Source organism: Xiphophorus hellerii, chromosome 15 (genome assembly GCF_003331165.1).
Source record: "Xiphophorus hellerii strain 12219 chromosome 15, Xiphophorus_hellerii-4.1, whole genome shotgun sequence".
NCBI lineage: Eukaryota > Metazoa > Chordata > Actinopteri > Cyprinodontiformes > Poeciliidae > Xiphophorus > Xiphophorus hellerii.
Window position 1 is genome coordinate 22185930 of NC_045686.1, and position 15814 is coordinate 22201743.

General features: G+C 43.8%; 1 protein-coding gene across 7 annotated transcripts in view; it reads left to right on the top strand.

Moving 5' to 3' along the window:
* The window catches only part of LOC116734193 (kinesin-like protein KIF13B), a 37315-nt gene extending 21762 nt beyond the window's left edge, over positions 1-15553 (top strand). Inside the window, exons 22-43 of one of the 7 annotated variants that reach the window (XM_032585417.1) lie at positions 40-186; positions 870-989; positions 2387-2560; positions 2655-2812; positions 2991-3123; positions 4470-4607; positions 4710-4739; positions 4812-4911; positions 5519-5645; positions 5722-5777; positions 5866-5984; positions 6087-6263; positions 6347-6439; positions 7193-7345; positions 7437-7514; positions 8144-8200; positions 9102-9195; positions 9457-9563; positions 10846-10902; positions 11545-11610; positions 13148-14384; positions 14460-15553. In XM_032585417.1, the coding sequence (XP_032441308.1) occupies positions 40-186; positions 870-989; positions 2387-2560; positions 2655-2812; positions 2991-3123; positions 4470-4607; positions 4710-4739; positions 4812-4911; positions 5519-5645; positions 5722-5777; positions 5866-5984; positions 6087-6263; positions 6347-6439; positions 7193-7345; positions 7437-7514; positions 8144-8200; positions 9102-9195; positions 9457-9563; positions 10846-10902; positions 11545-11610; positions 13148-14384; positions 14460-14704 (3666 nt within the window). In that variant the 3' untranslated portion in view covers positions 14705-15553. Of the gene's footprint in view, positions 1-39; positions 187-869; positions 990-2386; positions 2561-2654; positions 2813-2990; positions 3124-4469; positions 4608-4709; positions 4740-4811; positions 4912-5518; positions 5646-5721; positions 5778-5865; positions 5985-6086; positions 6264-6346; positions 6440-7192; positions 7346-7436; positions 7515-8143; positions 8201-9101; positions 9196-9447; positions 10929-11544; positions 11611-13147; positions 14385-14459 lie in introns of those variants that run through there. The other 6 variants (XM_032585418.1, XM_032585419.1, XM_032585421.1 and 3 more) reach the window with 6 other exon arrangements.
* The last annotated feature ends 261 nt before the right edge of the window (positions 15554-15814 follow it).

Consider the following 15814-nt stretch of genomic DNA (forward strand, 5'->3'; position numbering starts at 1 on the left):
GTGTCCTCATCATGTCCTAACCTCGTCTCTCTGGTTCAGATGATGCACTACTTTAAGCGCACCGACCCGTTCTTTGACGAGCAGGAGAACCACAGTCTGATCGGGGTGGCCAACGTTTTTCTGGCCTGCTTGTTCCATGACGTCAAGCTGCAGTACGCAGTGCCCATCATCAACCAGAAAGGAGAGGTATTCAAGGTTCATGGTCTTTCAAAATGAGGCTCTACAAACTCAAATACTTCATGCTGTTGGTTTTTGTTCCTTTTAACTTTTTCAAAATTGGTATCAGACAGTTGATTACTCTGGGTTTATCACAATGAGGAATGTTTGTAAATGAAGACATTCTGCTGTTTCCACAAAATTTTGCGGTTCAAGTTTTACTCAGTAAATGCAGATAGTTTTGCATTGTATCAAATGGTAAAAGCAGATAATATGTACAGGATATCGTACCACTGGGGTTAACACCAAAACAGAACAGGTCTATACTATGCTCTCTGAACAGAGTAATCATAGGAATTAACTAAACAAGATGGAAAAGGTCTATTTGTGTCACTCATTCCTGAGACTGCCTCCTAGTGGTAAAAATATGGTAGTGCACCTGTGCAAGGAGAATAAAGAACAAAGACTAAGCTGCTTGGAAACAACTTTAGTATCAACCAACTGGATTTTCCTCAGTTTTTTTCTTCTTCTGGTGAACTTAAAAACAACCCTCCTACAATATCGACAGGATTCCACCTCCCAATACAGATGGTCGTGTTGAATTTTCTTGTTAAAAAATAAAGTATTTATCGAAAAACTTCATATGTAAATGTACTAATGGAGATGTAAGATGAACTATAGTCAGCTGCTATGTGTGCATCTGTGTTTGTGAGGTGGCTGGGCGTCTGCATGTGGAAGTGAGGCGAGGTACAGAGAGCTCTGAGGACAGCAGCGCGGGACATCCTGACACCGAGCAGAACGGGGAGCTTCAGGAGCGCAAACTGGACTGTGTGGTGAGACGAAGGCAAATTTACACCTCGTACTGTGTCACTTTGACCGGCGGAGGCTCTGCGTTTCAAGAAGGAAGTGAGGCAACAAATGTCTTTGAGGTGGATTTATTTGGGAGCTCCAAATCTTCATTACACCAGCACCCTTTTTTCTAGTGAAACGAAGAAGCTGACATTTATACCTGAGGCAAGTTCCAACACTTACACCAGGTAAAGGGGTGATCCAAAAAGAAAAGACAAACAAACACTACTTACACAAACCTAACAATAAATGATCCAACAAATATTTACATGCATGCAAATTATTAAAATTAAACTAATCTAAAGTCAATCAAAAGTAAATATAACTAAATATAAATCCTCAGAGTATTCCCCCTCTTAATGGAAGTTGGTATGCTCCAGGAGCATTCGTCTCCCTCTCTGATCCACCTTGCTGAGACCCAGAAAGGCAAATACTCAATTAACTCAAATTGAACTAATCTAAATCAAAACGAACTGACATCCCCCCCCCCCCCCCCCCCCCATTCTCCGAACAGGAAAGATGGCCAGTCTCCCCACCCACAAAGAATGTTCACCAAATGTCACAATATAACTAAACAAAGAACTAATACAAACACATTTGAACTGAAAACAACATAATATCAATAATCCACATGGGATGGAACCCGTGGTCTCCATCACATACTGGCTTCCTGTTTATTCACTTCTATACTAACAGATTAGTACAATCCATTATTGTTAGGACTGTAACACATATTAATGTTAAATTCATCCATCCATCCATTTTCTTACTCCCTTGTCCATAGATTTTTAACCTATTAAGAATTGTAACAGAATCCCTTTTTTTTCACATACAAAGATTCTGGCTGGAACCTTTATATTCACTTGTTTCCGGTACACCCATAAATCTGGGGCACAAGCAACATTTGCTCACAGCAATGGATGACGAAGTCGCTTCTTTTGGCCCACTGGGGGTAACTGTTAGTTTCAAAGACCGATCTGATTGGATGCCGGAAAAGGCTATTGTTGTGTTCAAGCTGTGCTAGAAGGCCTTAGCCTAGCAGAGAAGCTAATCAAGCCTAAAATAGCATCTCAAGGCTAAATATGTATCAGTCATCAATGTCATCTTGCCGCATTGGGGACAGCAAAATACTTTAGTTTTTGAGCTCAGAACTTATTCAATAATTTAGCAGCAAAAAAGGGGATTTTAATTGAAAATGTAGCTTATTCTGTCTATTTGTTTTCTTTGTTAAATGCAATTAATTGATAACAGACCCTGCATTTAACTTAATTTAAGGTTTTAATTGCGTCCCATCACTCGTTAGTTCATACATCCGTATATGAAGCTCTGTCAGACTGATGTGTTGTGTCTTCCTCTACGTAATGAGTCGTGTCTCTCTCAGGTGAAAATCCTCCAGGCCACCGGTCTCCCTCGCCACCTGTCCAACTTCGTCTTTTGCCACTATCACTTCTGGGGGCTGGAGGAGCCGGTGTTCACCGCTCCAGAGGTGGGGTCATCCGGCTCGTTGTCCGCTTCCAAAGACCCGCAGTGCACCGTGGTCTTTGACAGCACCAAGGTGATGAACGATGCAGAAAATGGAGAAATTGAGACGGAGAGAGCAGTAGCTAAGAGGAAAAAACACGGCGACCGTTTTGTTGTTCTGCGTTCAGGAGTTATCTGTTCCAGCGTCTGAGGACTTGCTGGAGTTCCTGGCTGACGGCGCGGTGGCCATTGAGGTTTATGGCCACAAGCAGGCCAACCACCGCAGGAACCTGGCGCTGTGGGACCTGGGAGTGATTCAAGCCAAGACCAGATCCCTCAGAGAGAGGTTGTAACACACAAACTGCCTACACACCCCACCCTAAAATGGCAGAAATGGAGAATATACTTGTTTGAGCTATGTACCAAACCTCAAGTTCCAGTAGAGTGTTTCCCCTAATATCTCCTCACATCTGTCAGAATCAGAACAATGTCAAGCAGTGCCCTGATGACCTGCTGTACCGTAGGTGGAGCGAGGTGACCCGGCGGCTGGAGCTGTGGGTGCAGCTGATGGAGCTGAACGAGGCGGGAGACTTCACCGCCGTAGAGGTTCTTCCTGCCAAGGACGTCCGCACCGGCGGAGTCTTCCAGCTCAAACAGGTGATGCAGTGTAGCAGTTCAATGTTAGATTAGACAGTTTGTTCTCTTTGCATTAACTGTGGAGTTTAGAGTAGCTGTCTTGTTGACTCTCCCCTACTACGTATCAATTTGTTTGAATCCAAACTCGTCCACCAATTGGTGAATGAGTGTGTTTTTTTTTGTGAGCACAATTGTTCATGGTGGCGTCATGTTGCCGTAGCTTTGTTACATTAGCTCTTATTGGTTCACACCAGCCCAGTTTAGTGCGCTTTAATCCGTCTCCAGTCCGTTTGCCTAGAAAGTCTGGTTCGTTTGGGGAGGTGTGAATCAGTCGAACGCTGATGCCGACCAAAAATAAAGTCTGGTCCGCCCATAAACCTCGGTCTCTGTTCAGTTGTAGTGAACTCCTGTGTAGTTTGAATCCTTATGTGAATGCCAAACGGATCAGAGACCGCTCTAAAAGCAGGAAGTGGACTATAGCACAGGGCATTTTGGGTAAAAACAACCAAAACAAACCTGTGAGTCTAGCACTATTTACCAAAGACAAAAGAGAAATCCTCCATCCACTAAAATCTGACGCCATTCCAATTTTGCTTACATTTCTTGAAGAAGGAAGTTGTGCTCAGTGTCTTCTTCACAGGTTTTCATGTTGTTTTCTTCAGTGATTCTTGGTGCAGCGCCCCCACAGGCAAAGAAGGGAACATAATTTTCAAAGGCTTTGGTTCGTTTGACACAGTGTAGTGTGAAAACAAACCACACCAGCTGAAAATAGAACAAATGTTCAATTTTGGTCTATTGGATGTGAAAACACACTTAGTGGAATTTTGTTCATCATTCTTTCGGTTGAGGCGTTAGAAGTTTGGACAATTATCCGCTCTGGTTTTGGATGCTGCTAAGCTGGAAGGATGTCTGCTGCTACTGCTTTTATTTTCAACCAGTTGTTAGGATGCATGACCATGTCAACAAGGCATGGTTTTCACAACTGAAATCAGCTGATTAGCATCTGCAAAGCTCAAATAATCCCCGAACCACGACCTCAAACCCAAGGGAAGTTGAAAAGGAAGCTTCATGGATGAAGAGGAGGACAAAATCGCAGAAAGAGAAGGAGGAAGTTCAAACCATCATATCCCCGTCTTCAACCTCTTTCTGTGTGGCTTTCTAACAATGCAGCAAGACAGAAATTTAAAGAGGAGCAAAAAGCAAATGAGGCGATTTAGCAGTGCTTGCCAGCAACTGAGTCTATCATCCAGGACGTGTTGATGTGGGATATAATCCATAATGACTGTTTGAAGATACTTGAATGATGTGAGTTACATCAACCTTTAATCACGTTCTCACTGTAGTCTGTAAACGTTCTCCGCCTTCAGGGTCAGTCTCACCGGGTCCGGGTGGAGGTGCGGCCGGTGCCGGACTCGGGCACCATGCCTCTCATCGTGGCCTCCATCGTTTCTGTGTCACTCGGGGACGTCAAAGTTCGCCAGATCTCCAAGAACAACCCCCATCCGGTGAGAACCCCACCCTAAACCCTCACTAGTTACCTCTGAACAGTAATATTTACACCCCGGTTTGTCGCTAACATTTCTCTTTAAACACCATTAAATCTTCAGGACGGAGGCGAAGACATGGACAGCTATCACGTGAGTGCTTATCTGTCAGAACAGGTGGAAAACGTGTTTCCTTCCGGCTGATGCGTGTGTCCGTGTGTGCAGGAGGTGGACCTGGAGAGGATGAGGGAGCAGTGGCTGATCACACTCACCGAGAGGCAGGAGTGCCTGGACCAGCAGCTGCAGAAGATCGTCACTAAACCAGGTAGAAGCAGCCGCAGGCGACCGCAGACTGACGAGACGATCAGAATTTTTCTCTCGACTTGACTCCATTTTGATCAAAACTTGTGGTGGGACTCCGTTAAAATGTTTACATGAGTTCATTTCTGGGTCTGTAATTTATTAGTCGCATTTTTAATCAAATTATACATTGACAAAATGAGCACGACTTTCAATTTAAAAATCCTTTTTGCTGCTAAATTGTAAAGTAAATAGACCTGAGCTCAACGGCAAAGATATTTATTGTTTTGAATCTGTTGTTCAACCATCAGTTTGGGTATAATAGCACTTTGCATCATTCAGGTTTCCAGTGCTTCATGGACTTTGGATGCTGATGTTAGCTTTCAGGACATCTGTGCTGTTGCTATGTATTTAGCATTCAGATGCTATTTGAATAGCTTCACCATTTTTACCAAAGGGTCAGTTTTAATGAATCTTGTTTTTCTATTTCTTTCATAAAATATGGTATGAAACACTGCCCCCTAGTGGCCTGGAAGGTGCCTCATTCACCAGTTTCTCAGCTTGTGAGATCAGGAAGCGGCGTCCTCTGTTTGTCTATAAGTGTCTCCTTCTGCCTCTGTCTGTCCCTGCAGACAAGTCAGAGGACGACGTGGAGAGGGAGTCCCAGCTGCTGGAGTGTCGTCTGACCCTCACAGAGGAACGCAACGCCGTGCTGGTCCCATCGGCTGGCAGCGGCATCCCAGGAGCGCCGGTGGAGAGGTAGCTGCTCTGTCGCTCACATGACTTTATTTTCACAACAGAAGAAAACAACACAAAATGTGGATGTGCTCCTCAGGGTTCCTGTCCCCGGGATGGAAACCCACATTCCCGTTCTGTTCCTGGACCTCAGCGGTAACGTTGTTCTGTCAAATATTTCAGACCAATCCGTTACCTCTAGGGACAATAAAACCCACTCATTTCCTGTTGTTCCTCCTTCCAGCTGATGACTTCCAGTCCAGTCTGTCGGCCCCCCTGGCCGGGGGTCTCGACGCGCTGCTGAGCGGTGAAGACGAGGACGACTTCTTTGAACTTCAAATTGTTAAAAACTTCGAACCGGAGGTAAAGACACCCCCTCCTCTTTTGTTTTTTTATTTTATTTTTATTTTAAATTTGACATCTTCCCTCCCGTTTCCGACTAACTTGTCCTCCTGACTGGTCCAGGTGAAGCTGGAGGCGTCCTGGGACTCCACCGTCCACGAGTGTCCCCAGCTCAGCCGAGCGGCGTCCCCGGAGCAGAGGGTCTACCTGACGCTGCGCTCCGTGGTGCAGCTGAGCCACCCGGCCCACATGCAGCTGGTCCTCAGGAAGCGCATATGCGTCAACGTCACGGGGAAGCAGGTGGGGGAACTGACCCGCCGACATGCTGGGTAGTGCTGCTTCAGCCGAGAGATGAATGATGAGAGACGTGTTTTTTATGGCAGGGCTTCGCTCAAAGCTTCCTGAAGAGAATGTCTCAGCGCAGCACCATTCCTGGCTGCGGAGTCACCTTCGAAATAGTCTCCAACATCCCAGGAGTGAGTAACGAAAACTGCAAAAATCCAGCGGAAACTAGCTGAAACGCGCTAACTTTACTGTAGATTCAATAAATGAAAGTGTAATAGTTCAGCTTTCTGCTGATGATACACAGAACTCAGGTCTACATAAAATAATGATGATGAAAAAGATGAGGAAACGGGTACAACATGGCCAGAGTTCCTTTAGATCTGACTGAACAAGCCCCTCACAACTAGGGCTGAAATGATTAATTGTGATTAATCGATTAATGAAATAATCAACTAATTTAGTAATCCATTAATCTTTAACTGGAGCATGGGGACCCCAAAGAAAGGCAGTCAGCTGAAACAAAAACAGCAATCATAGCAGTAGGGGAGCCTGTAATCTATATAGGATATGTACAGTATATGTACATTTTGCAGTTAAGATAAAAACCATAATTAGATTTTTCTGTAAATATGTTTTACCCAAAACTCCTCAAGTGACCTAGCGTTAGCCTCACTTGGTTCAAATGAACTGAAGGAATTTATGGGATTTTTTCATGTGAAAAATATCTTGTCATAAGTGAAATAATCTGCCAGTTATTTTTCATCAATATTAATGAATTGTTGACTGAAAAGTTACTTGTAGTTTTGTCTAATTTCAAATGTTCCAAGATATTTGCACGGGAGACTAGAGCAAAAATACTTGGTTAGATTTAGTGTTTTCGCAGCGTGGTGGTTTTAGACAGTAGTGACTGAATGCTGATGACGGTCCGGTCCCGGTTCTGTCAGGACATCCACGGTCCGGAGGACAGGGAGATGCTGGCCCGGCTGGCCACCAGCGGCGAGGACGAGACGTCCGCCGACAGCGAGGCAGCCATAGAGAAGTACCTGCGCAGCGTTCTGGCCGTGGAGAACATCCTGACTCTGGATCGCCTCAGACAGGTCCGGCAGAACCGCTTCAGAGCCAATGCTTAGTCTGTGTTCTGGAATGAACCAGAACTCCCTGTGTCTGTGTGCGTGTGACTGTGAGCAGGAGGTCGCTGTGAAGGAACAGCTGGCGGTCAGAGGGAAAGCCGCCAGACGCTGCCTGAGCTCGCCAAACGTAAACCGGGTAAGACGGACCCGACTCACTCTGCCTGCGTTTACACCGACAGAAACTGTGTTAGCAGAGAAATACGCTGTTTCACCAACAGTCTGGCTTTGGTTCTGTTCTGCTCTTAAAAAAAAAAACAAACAAAAAAAAAACACGAGGAGCTCTATGGAAGAATATCAGTGCCACTGGGAAAAAAAAAAATTCTGACTTTAACCTCAATTCTTTCTTTTTTTTCTGACATTTTTCAAAAAGTTCTGAATTTTTTTTCAGTATTCTGATTTTTGTGTAAATATTCTCACTTGCCAGAATTCTGACAGTGTTAGAATTGTCACTCTTCTTCTCTTCTCAGAATTCAGACATTTTTTTCTCAGAATTTGGACTCTTTTTTTTTTTTTTTTTTTTCCTTAGAATTCTGACTGGAAAAAGTCCGAATTCAAATTCCAAGAGGAAAACAAAGTCAGAAATGTTATTATTTTTCAGTGGCCGTAACCGTCCTCAGCTCAGCTCTGTTGTCTCGGTCCAGATCTGCTCACCAACATTAAACATAAACTGACCTTTGGGCTCTTTTACTTCCCGTATCTCTGTTGTTTCTCTGGAACCTCCTCGTCACTAACTCCTAACGTCCATCATTCTAACCGTCTGACCAGCTGTCCGCCAGCAGTCTGGACCTCTCCTCCTCCACTCAGAGGCTCACTTACTTCAAGGTGAGATTCTCATTTCTACTAACGCCGTCGGTTATTTCCTTCATTAAGTTAAAAGTCTGAAAAGAAAAGAAAAACGTCATATGATCCCAATCTGAAAACATGGGGATGTACAGAAAGTGACTCTGGCTGACCGGTTCAGAGCGCATGAGTGTTGCCAACTCTTAAAAGTCACAAACACACAGATGCAGCAGAAAAACGCTGCAAACTAAAAAAATGCTGCAATCACAGAAACTGGAGGCAAAAATCTACAAACAACCAAACAGAATCAAAAGTTTTACCTTGTGATTGTGTTTATTTGATCTGAGCTGAGTTAAAATGTGAAATTAAAGCTCATCGCAAAATATAGATGGCTAAATATTAAGATATTCTTGACTTCAGTTTTTTATCTTTTTTTGTTTAATTTCAAACTTCATTATTTTCATATTTTATGTGACATTATTCATAAATTAATGTCCAAATCTTTTTTTTTTAACTAAAGGTGATTTTTTTTTAAAATCACTACCTCTTTCTGTTTTTTAAAAATGTTTTGGCCGAAAAAAAAAAACACAACAAAAACAACTTTTGTCCTTGACAAAGGCCATTATTTTAGGAATCTGATACAATACTATACTGTGTGTTTGGCTGAGTTCCTGTCACTGGTAAAGAAAAGCTGCAAAGTGTTGTCTGCAAGTGGTAGCACTCCATTTTATTTCCGGGTATCAGAATGTAAGAGGCTGACTACAAATGTACGTCAAACTTTACATGAAAATGGAATAAAAATCATGGAACTTTTCTTTAATTTTCAGGTCAGTGGTAATAATCTTTTTATGCGTCTGCTGGCTGTAAGAGACTGTTCTAAGATCTGGGCAGCTGAACCTTCCTTCTCATGACCTTTGTTTGACCTTTGTTTGACCCCCTGCAGGGCTGGGAGAGCCACCAGGACCTCTCAGTGGACCCCCCTCCGTCCAGACGCTCTCTGGCTGACGCCGTGTCCCAGAACCTGAACGCAGAGTCGGGTACGTCTGCTAAGCGCTTCTTCATCTCAAACCGCTCCGTCTGCAGCTCTGAGGCGTCTCCTCCTGCTTCGCTGCCTCTGTGTGTCGGTGGCGACTTCATTTTTTGTCCGTAGCTCAGGATCTCAGCTTGGCTCTGCATCAAAAAGCTTATCTCTTTCACTCTCGCTCCTCTCTCCCCTCCCACCTCCCTTCTTCTTCTTCTTCTCCTCCTCTCCACGTCTGCTCCTGCGACCTCTCCATCCTCACCCTCAGCGCATTCAGGCTTCGCTGCGTCTTATCTCTCTCCAGTGAAGGCCGTCCCCAAGCTGCTGAAGTCCCTGCTGCCTGCGGGGAGGGAGGAGCGGGAGCCGGCGGCCGGCCCGCAGCAGGTACTCTCCTCAGATTACGGCCCAGACCCTACACATCTCCCCGTCTAATCAGCAGCCAGTTTCATTTGTTCGGTTGCTATGGAAACAGTACTTATGTAGATGAAAGCATAATTGTTTCAACAAAAATTGTATTGATGCCTCAAAGTCTCTGGAGCCTGAGGTGGATCTGTGTCAGACTCCCTGCCTGTATTAGGGCTGTAACAGACGATTATTCTGACGATTAATCAGTTATTCTGACGATTAATCGGTTATTCTGACGATTAATCGGTTATTCTGACGATCGGATAAAAAATTGCCCCTTTCTGCAGATTTCCCATTTAACTACTTAAGCCTTTTTGTACAATATATAAAAAATGCAGATAAAGAATTTGATTCTCTTTTTTAAAAGACTTTATGGCCTAAATTGCAATAACGCAGCATTCTTTTTGTAAACGCTCGATCATTTGTAGCAAGGGAAGCATCTTCAGCTGAAAATATACTTTTAACGTCAACATGTGAAAATCTCAGGCCTTTCTGTTTACCTTTAATAAAGTGTAGGGATGAGCAGTTTATTTTTATTTTTTTAATGAACTAATAATCGGATAACAAAAGGTTCTTAATAGGATTTTTTTATTTTTACAGAATTTGACCCAGGTGACGCTGAAGCTATTCCACCTGGGAATTCTGAGTTGAACAGATTTACAGACAAACAAGGTTTTTCATCTGAAATACAAAATGCATTTATTGTTTGCATAGTTTTGGATTAATTACTGCTCTGGATATTTAGTTCTTTCAGTAAATCAATTAATAAATGAGTTAACCACCATTTAAATAATCAATTAATCACATTTAACCCAAATAATCATGTCCTACCTTACATATAGCAGTCACAGAACGACAGCGTCTAATTGGGTCAACGTTTCAGCTTCCTGATCTATGCTGGACAATACACAGGTCATCACCGAGTTATGGCTGGACTGATGGTCTCAACCTGACTCCGCCTTTATTGACCAAATATTCCAACCAATCAGGAGGATCCATCAGAGACATTACAGCTGTCTTCTGCTTGTCCTTCCTGCAGAATCCCAGTCTGTCCCTGATGCCGTCTTCTCATAAATCTCTTTAGTCCAGTAGAGCATCCAAAACCAGAGGGAATGACTGTTCCAAAAATAATAATAATAACAACGAACAAAAGTCTACAAAAATAATAATAAATCAGAACTAACATAACAGAGCTGCTCCAGCATGCTGTTCCAGAGCATCCAACCGTCCCGGTGAGCCTGACCTCTGCGTTGCGTTGCAGGTTTCTCGTCCCGAGTCGCCGACGGGCAGGATAGACGTTTTTGACCTGCTGTCTGACGTAAACGCCGGCTATCGGCTCCGAACAAAAAAAAAAACAAAACAGCTTTTAATCTGAATCAAACCGCGGACGGAGCATGCGGCGCGGCGACCAGGGCGGACCAATCCGCCTTACTCTGATTCTCTACCTGTCTGCTGAACTCCCAGTTGGGCCTCTGATTTATTAGCCTGAAATTACAACCAGATATTAAAAAATATATATAATTATGGTTTTTATTCTAGGGGGGAAACAGTTGGAGAGCAAAGCAGCGGAGATTTAATCAGTGCACAAATGATAAGAGTTGCATGTAGCATGAATGCTAAAATGAGACAAATGAACACAAACACAATTATCATTAGGAGGCAATTATCTCGACTGATTCTCCAGTTTATCGTGATTATCAGTGATTTACGGAGCAAATATCCTAATTGCACTTTGAATATCTTACATCAACATCCCACCTGCTGATCACTGGAACAAATGAAATATTCAACCACTTATTTTTCTGTTGATGTAGGAGGGCTATTAGATTGGAGAACATGACGGTGTGTTCGCTCGTCTCTTAGCAGATAATCACTTTTATTTGATGGGTAACAAAAAAAAAACAATGCAGCAGATTTTCTGTGGACAGACATGAACATGTTGACGTTGTTTCGGCCGCAGAGTCTTCCCCGCATCGTGGTTCAGTCGGCCAGCGTCGAAGAGGACATGTGCAAACATCAACAGCCGGTGAGTCGGCCAGGAAGGCACTTCCTGGATTCCTGCATTCCATAGGTGGTTTATGGGAAGCCATGTGGCGTCCAGTTGACCGTTTCTGTCTAATCGCTCAAATTTAATTGAACAGGACTTTTTACTTTTTGTGTGTTAAAACATTTATGCTGCATTTGCCCCCCTCTGGACTTTGTTTTTTCTTGTTGTTGCTCTTAAGCGGTTCAGATAAGCTGAGTAAAAAATAACAAGCGGTTTTCAAATTATGATTTCCATTGTTATGGGGGGGAAAAAAGTCATCAGGCGTTGGTGATAACTGGCAGTGGGCTTTGTACAACACTCTGGTGTTTTGGGCCTCTATTCTCTGACGGATCATTTTAATTTAGGCGTGTGTGAGGCTTTTCAATCTTAAAGCCGCAGTATGCAACTTTTATTTATATATTTTGTTGTTTGTTTCTTGCTTACATTTGTTAAAAACTCTCACCGTCTTTTGACGGCACACCACGCGACAAATAACGTGATAAAAATCGAGCTCCTCTGCCTCCTCTTTGTGGGCTTACTGCCATCCGCAGAAGCGCACCGCTCGGTCAGAAACAACCAATCAGAGCCCGGAGGAGGGTCTTGGTGCTGTCAATCAGGCGCGGGTACGTGCAGCTCACACCCTCCCTCTTGCCGTTAATGCTCAGGTTAGTTAGAATAGTCTTTTCCTGAAATGCTTTTAGTTTTTGGCCAGGAGTAAATCTCCCTAATGGTTCCATTTTTGTTTCTACAGAATATTTGGTAACACTTTATTTGTCGGGATGTGCATAAGACTGACACGACACCGTCATCAACATAACACCTGTCATGAAGAAGGAGTCTTCGTGAATGTTTACGACTTTTGTCATGAACTGTCATTTGGTAAATAATGACACTTTTAATGCAAAGTTGACTCTTTTAATGGACTTTTAATACGAGCTTAATGCGACTTTGTCATTATTTATGGTATGACAACAGTCGTAAACGTTCATGAAGAGACTCCATGTCATAAACGTGACAGGTGTCATGTCATGTTCATGACAGCGTCATGTCAGTCTTGTGCACACCCCTTCAAATAAAGTTTTACAGAATATTTTTCTAAAATCCTTGGGAATTATCACGAGGTCCTTTTGGTGAAGGCGAGACTATCGTTTTTGGACAGCTGTGTTATTTTTTTCTTCTCTCGTTTTTGAGTCATGGATCCTGACCTTAACAGAGGAGAGGGAGTCCTGCGGAGCTTTAGAGGTTGCTGTTCTGTGACTTCTTTGTCTCGTTGTTTGGTTCTTGGAGTCATTTAGTTGATTCCTTGGAGAAGACATCAAGGTCGAGACAGAGTTTAACCATCACCAACGGAAGGGGGGAGTGTTGACCTGGGTGACACGGAAGAGAGGTCTAAGTCTTGACCAATAACTTCTCATGCCTTTTATTGATGACCGGTGACAGTTTTGAGTTTAAGTGCAACAAAATTTGAAAGATGCCTGATTTCCAAATGCACATTACACTGTGCCTGAAACTATCATGAGGTTGTGTTTTCATTCAGGTTCCCGCTGAGGAAACGCCTCCCGCTGATGTCCAAACGGCGGTCCCCAGATCAGTCCCCCTCCCACCTCCAATCATCCCAAGGAGCGACGACTTCAGCTCTGGCTCAGCTAGCGACATGTCCAGCGGGTACGTGTTGTCCAACATGTCCTCCTCGAGGCTTTCAGACGTCTACACGCTGAGCTGGGACCTGCCCAGTTTGTTAGCAGACGAAGGGGAGGAAGATGACGAGGCGAGGGAGGAGTTCTCGCCTGAAAAGCTGGGTTTAACCAAAGAGCCGGCCGCCTCGAGTACTGGCCAAACTCAGCCAGAGTCAGATCTCTGTGAACAAGAGACAAATCCATCTCTGTCCATTGATTCAAAGAGTCTGGAAGAAGCTGCTGCAAGTACAGAAACACGATCAGAAAACCAGGCTGAACAAAACCAAGTTCCGACTACTGAACTAGAGCAATCAAAAAGTTCAGAGAATCACACTGATTCGCTGGGAGAACGACACGACGAACAGGAAGAATCGCAACTAACGGATCCTTCTGAAGGTTCTCCAACAAAACATCCAGACATCGTTTCTATAAATGAGGATAACCGCGATCAGTTACTCGCGAGTAAAACGCAAGCAGATGAAAATCTGGTAGAATCGATCGCTACACAGCACCAGGAACAAGACCAGGCAGCTTCTGACGGTGTTCAAGATCCAGCTCCAGATGTAAACCAGACTCCTGCTGCTCAGCCTATGGAAGACTCTAACCCTAAAGATTCACCCCAACAAGAATTACCGCCTGAACCCTCCGGTACAAACGGCACCCCCATCCAACCCTCAGACACAGTTAAGGGCAGTCCAAAACCACTTTCTGAGTCTTCCACCAAAGCTGCTACCGGTGCCGCCCAACCCTCCAAGTCCAATTCGTCGGCAGTCAACCCCTTCAAGATTCAGAAAGTCAAGTCTTCAGACCTCAAGTCTTTCCAGCAGATTGTGGGTGAAGAAGGCGGTAAACCGGCACATATGGGGCGGGGAGGCAGCCTAGGGGCAGGACTCAACCTCTCAGTGCCGGCAGAGAGCCTGGAAAGCATCTCGGACTTAGAGGAGGGAGACGAAGTCGCTTCGGACGTTCTTCCTGACTGGTTGAAGGAAGGGGAGTTTGTGTCTGTGGGGACCAATAAGAGTGGGACGGTGCGGTACGTTGGGCCCACGGATTTTGCCGAGGGGACCTGGGTCGGAGTTGAACTGGAGGTCCCGGCAGGTGAGAAACGCAACTCTCGTTACTGTTCAGATTTTTCTCATCACCCCTTACGGATCTCTGTTGGTCCGTCTGCAGGAAAGAACGACGGCTCTGTAGGCGGGAAGCACTACTTCCACTGTAACCCGGGCTACGGAGTGCTTGTGAGGCCTGACAGGATTACCCGGGGGGGTGCCAAACGCCGGCGCCAGCAGCAAAAGCGTCGTAGTGCCAACCTGTCCGGGTCCAGTCCAAACTTGGCAGCTCTTACCGCCCTGGCGAAAGGTGAGACGGGATCGGCCGGCCGCAGCAAAGGGGAGAACCGTAAATCGTGGAACACTTGAAATGTGGCGTACTTGTGGAAGTTTAATCTAGGATTCAGAATCTGGCCCTTCACTGTGAGAGTTGCTGTGTGAACGGCTGGTATCACTTCACTGACAAATGCATCAATATTAAATGTTTTAAGTAGAGATTTGCAGAAAAGTATTTATTTTAGAGACATTGAAAACCACAGAAGCACATTCTGCAGTGTTGTGCAGAAGTCCAGCAGCCTTCGAAAGCCTACATGAATCATGACTCAGCTGTTTAGAAGCTTCACATAAAAAAGGTTTCCTGCGTTAACAAGTACTGTAGATGAGAACTGTATAACAACTTCTCTGAATTTTTAATAATGCGGAATGAGCTCACTAGATGACACTAATTCCAACTTGAATGCAATTTTTTTTTAAAACATATTTCCTTTTCTTGTCTTTTAACATTATTACGCTGTTTGCGGATGATATTTGTGTATTTGGAGCATGTGAGCGGACTACTGTGCCTTAACTACTGCTCAACACGAGTGCCTTGATCATGTCCAGCCAAAATGTTTCCTGCTGGAACTCTGAGAAGTGTTGATCAATGAGATCGAACTGGTTCTAGAATGAATGTTTCTACTTTTACACAAACTTGCACTCTTGATTACTACAGTAATAATAATATCTACTCTAAATAGGTTGTCTTCCTGCCGAGCATGTGTGTCGATTGTTTTAGGAATTTTTTTGTGTGTGAAAATACTTGGAGAGGGAAAATTAAGAGTAATTTCTGATTCATAAAGTTTTTTATATATATATATTTACACACATGTGCATTTAGGCAGATCAATTTGACTGCTTTGGTTGCTTATTTATTTGAAAATAAAGACAAGATATTGATTATTTGATGTTTCTCTTCTCTTCGGACTGGATGAAAGACAAGATGGGTAACGTCATTGATATAGCTTTATTCTCTTGTACATTTTATATATATATATATATATATCATACTAAAATAAACACAAGTTAAAAAATGGACAAAGAAACTGTACAAAAAATGCTTATATACTACATCTTAATTACAGAACAGTCTACTGTCCAAAAAAGGCACTAAATTCTGAAATGGGCAATACAGTAATTTTGAACTTAACTATATTTGAGATT